The sequence below is a fragment of the Lipotes vexillifer genome, unplaced genomic scaffold, assembly GCF_000442215.2.
Source record: "Lipotes vexillifer unplaced genomic scaffold, Lipotes_vexillifer_v1.1 scaffold69, whole genome shotgun sequence".
NCBI classification, from domain to species: domain Eukaryota; kingdom Metazoa; phylum Chordata; class Mammalia; order Artiodactyla; family Lipotidae; genus Lipotes; species Lipotes vexillifer.
Genome location: NW_006790942.1, coordinates 2,323,155 through 2,327,660, shown reverse-complemented (window position 1 = coordinate 2,327,660; position 4,506 = coordinate 2,323,155). Strand labels below are relative to the sequence as shown.

Genomic DNA, 4,506 nt, shown 5'->3' with positions numbered 1-4,506 from the left:
CCCCCCCCCCCCCGCCCCCAAGGGCTCACAGCTGAGGGCAAAGACCGGCGGCCACATACACATTCGGATAACTGACATGATCACAGGAAGGTTGGGAAGGAGGTAGCTAAGAAAAAGTACCAAAAGTAAGGGGAAAAGTGATGAAGGCTTTCTCGTGCTGTTGAACTGAGGAGGGCTGTGTTTTGTTTTGTTAGGTATTTGAGAAGAATCCTTGATAAGGGTTTTATTCCCACAGGGGTGGAAACTAGGAAAAACGAATTTCAGGTGGGGACCCGAGAATTTTCTTTGTCTGGGTGCAAAGCACTGGAGGAGGCCACCAAGAGGGGCGTGTGGCGCTAGGTCTTAACACCTGCACGCCGGTGGGAGGCAGGAGTGAAGCAGACCGGGCCTGTTCCGACTCTCCCCACGCGCTCGATAGAAGCGAGCGTCAGCAGCTTAGGTCTGTGGTGTTTGGGGGGGCTGCTAAAGTGTGCGCCATGATTTCTGGGGGCCCTTTACCTGTGAACCAGTTCTGCCTGTTGATTTACAGAAAGATGGAAACTGCGTGTGCATGCGTGTAATAGTTCAGAGCCCAGACTGAGGCAGCTGTTCAAACAGTGCCTTCATTTGAGGTTTTTAAACAGGTCCTTCACGTGCTTTTCAACATCAGAAAGTACAGAAAATGTGTAGAGGGTAAAGCTCTTCTATTCTTGTCCCCTAACTACTTAATTCACATGTGCTGCAGCTGTTGTAAGTTATTTATCCTCCCCGAGAGGGTTTATGCTCATACCCGGGGACACGCACACGTCTGTACACACAGACCCCGGTGCCGTCCGCCGTCCTCAGTACTGCAGTGGTCTGGCTCATAGTAGGCGCCCTTCCTAAAATCTGTGTTAGACGAACGTCAGAGTTTTTTATGTGCTGTCTCCTAATATTCACCAAGAAGTGAACAGTATATAACGTTTTACTTTTTATGTTTTTCGTGTGTTTTTAGCCCCCTGTGCTGTCAGGAATCTGCAGGACTTGGCTCGTATTTACATTCGACGCACACTTAGGAATTTCATAAACGATGAGCTGCAGGCCAAGGGCGTTCCTCAGAGGGCTCCGCCCAAAAGGAAAAGGAAGAGGGTCAAGCAGAGGATTAACACTTACGTCTTTGTGGGGAATCAGCTCATCCCTCAGCCTCTGGACAGCGAGGAAGAGGAGAAGATGGAAGAGGATATTAGCGCGGGGGCGGGGCCGGGCCGCGGGGCCGCCCGCGAGCGGGAGACGCCGCCCCAAAACCTGCTGAGGGAGAAGATCATGAGGCTGCCCCTGCCCGAGGCTCTGAAAGCGTACTTGACGTACTTCAGGGAGAAGTGACCTGGAGCAGGAAGCACGAAGGCCTACTGATAATTCCTTTAGTCCTGAAAATGTAGCATTTGTTAGAAGTCGAGAGAATTCTTTCTTTCATCAGAGTGAATTTTTAGTGAAAAAAGTATAACTTGTTTCTGTCTTGGTAATAAAAATGATGTATTCTGTGATTAAAAAGGATCCCTTTTATAAAATATATTTTTCTTTAAATCTTGTTAAAATTGCTGTTTTAACTTGGAGCGACTTCAAGAGTGGAATGTAACAGTAGAGTCAAGACTGGGTCCTTCAGACCCCCATCTGGTTCCTCACAGACTAGCAGTGGTGAGGGTTAGATTTAATTTTCCATAAGGTGAAATAATCAGGAAGCATATGTCGTCTGATTCCAATTGCAGCCATTTGCATTTCCTCCGTGAAACCTTTATCTAACAAGGAAATCAGAAGCTTTGTGTGTTGCAGTCACTATTGCCGAGTTGCTGTAGGTCTGTTCCGGGCAATGTATGAGTGCAATAACGATGCAGATACGGAGTAACGTAGCTTTAAAAAGCCTCCTTTCGGGGAGTTCAACAGCACTGCTACTCTTGCTCTTGAATCTGTTGCCAAAAGACATGGGGAAAACATCTGCTTCTCTCATAGAGATTTTAGGAGCACGTCAAGTGGATATTCAAGTAAAACGTATATACTTAATACAACTCTTAGCTTGGGTGGACCCTTTACATTTTCAGTATTTAAAAATGATGAGGTTATCCTACTCTGAAGTTTTAGAAGACAGTATATTTAGGACGGTTTTCCCTGTAGTCCACTGTATAAAGTATTTGCTTTAAGAGAGTCCGTTGTTCTACGCGACTGTTGATGGCTCATCGGTGAATCGGCCTGAGTGGGCTGGTCACAGGTGCACTTTAGCAAAGGGAACTCCTGGTTCATTGGCAGGTTCATCCTTGACAAGCAGGGCTGCGCCAGCCTGCATTTGCTTTGAAATTCATCTTTGTAGCATAGGAAGTATTCACAGAAATTATATGTAGATGACCTTTTCTTTGAAAATTCGGAATCAGAGTGTAATCTTTGGGACCTACACTGGGCTCATTTAACTTCTTCCCATGTTTTTATTTTGTCCTTGTTTCTTGTGGTAAAGTAACAGTGATTTTCATTTTTTTGCTTAATATCCCATACTACTGTATTCATTATTTGAATGTCAGTAGTGAAACAGGTGGTAAATGCCGTTATTAGTGTGTCTCTTTTCTTCCTACTAGGGCCTGAAGAGTCATGCCTTGTGTAAGAAAGTATACAGTGTAGCATATTTACTATTTAGTGTTCCATGGATTATATATTTTTTAAAAGGAAAAATTTGAGAGTATCGCTTATCGCCACCAGCATCACTGTTAGAACTGTTGAACAAGTATGCTTGAGGAAACGCAGTCGGTGTGTGGTGGAAGGATTATTATGTCTCTGCAAAGATTCAGCCGTTAGGTGAATGGTTTAAAAAAATCTCAGCTCTGGTAATTCCACACATCTAAAAACAACTGTTTGAAATAGTCTAAGCATGAATTATCCCAGGTAAATCAGGATATTTTAGTAATGTGAAAGATAATTTCGTGGAAGCTCTTCGTTTTTTACCATTGACTGGGCTTGGGCGTTGGGGGTATTTCCACAATTTTTCTTAGGCGATTACTAAGCTGTTATTGTTAAGAAAGGAAAAAAAAAATAGTTTCATACAATTGTCACGTTAGAAATGTTCCTTTTATTTTGAAATCAGTGTCCATTTTAGAAGTTTAATTTTGAGTTCCTGGTGCCCACATATTTTTGATCTAGCCGCCCCCCCCCACCAGCTTTGTTGTTTTCGGGGCAAGGTCAACACGACGATTTTCTTAAATCGTGGTGTTAACTATTCGTGAGGGACGCTTTTGTTAAGGATATATTTGAAGGTGGAGTTTTTCATATCAGCTTTCATTCTGTTGGCTTTGGCAAAATGTACAGTAGGTTTTCATAATCATTGCCTGTTTTTTGTCATTGAAATGTATCTTTTGTGTTTTAAATGCATTTATTTCACAGTTGTGACTTTACTATTGACTTTAAATAAAGAAGTAGAAATAAAATATGAAATTTTAAGCGAAAGCCCTTTTATCTATTAATGGGAATATATTAGAATGATTAAGAATATTTTGGGTGTTTATTTTTTAATGAATCATGTTATATTTGAGTGTGGATAATTATGCTTTATAGGTGGAGAGGTAGCAAATAAAGATGAAGTAATTGAAAATGATGAGCAGTGTATTCATGGGATTTTACAGCAGGGTAATTATCTGTTTTGCGGAGAGAAAGTAGGCCTAGGGAGGGAGCACGACGACTTCCCCCCCTCAGTCAGATTGCTGCTTGGAGATGGCTTGAAATAGCATCCAGGATCTGATAAAGCCCGAGAAACTGCCAGCAACACCATAACTACCAGGAATATCGTTTAAATCTGTACTGCTTATTGGTCCATATATCTGGTTCTAGTACTAATAAAGAAAAATGTCATTAAAATAGCATACATAGTAGTTAAAATACAAAATGTGTAAGTGTTGGTTTCCAGCTGTTTGAGAGGACAAAAGTGAAGCAAAACCTGTTAATTTATGGGAAAACTTGGAAAATTATTTTAAATAAACAGTTGCATATAATTAAGCATTGTTCTCCAGTGGCCTTTTTTCTCTTTTTAAATTTAGAAAATGTCAGTACACCTATGGATATATGCTGAATTATGGTATAGAATTGTCTGTATTTGGACATCTCATTTCCTTTTGACTGTTGCCACCTCTGAAGGGTGTAGGGTTTTAAAAAATTTATTTTTATGGGGCTTCCCTGGTGGCGCAGTGGTTGAGAGTCCGCCTGCCGACGCAGGGGACACGGGTTCGTGCCCTGGTCTGGGAAGATCCCACATGCTGCGGAGCGGCTGGGCCCGTGAGCCATGGCCGCTGAGCCTGCGTGTCCGGAGCCTGTGCTCCGCAACGGGAGAGGCCACGACAGTGAGAGGCCCGCGTACCGCAAAAAAAAAAAAAACAAAACAACAACAACAAAAAATGTATTTTTATGCACTATTCAAGTAGATACGAAGGATATTTATAAGATGCTTGGAAAGTCCAAGGAATGACTGAGTGTTCATGTACGTACATGTGAGTACGAACCATGAGGCTTGACTGACAG

General features: G+C 42.5%; 1 protein-coding gene across 1 annotated transcript in view; it reads left to right on the top strand.

Moving 5' to 3' along the window:
• Positions 1-1,341, top strand: part of PCMTD1 (protein-L-isoaspartate (D-aspartate) O-methyltransferase domain containing 1) — a 32,632-nt gene extending 31,291 nt beyond the window's left edge. Inside the window, exon 5 of the mRNA XM_007464018.1 lies at positions 974-1,341. Coding sequence (XP_007464080.1) covers positions 974-1,341 — 368 coding nt within the window. The remainder of the gene's footprint in view (positions 1-973) is intronic.
• The last annotated feature ends 3,165 nt before the right edge of the window (positions 1,342-4,506 follow it).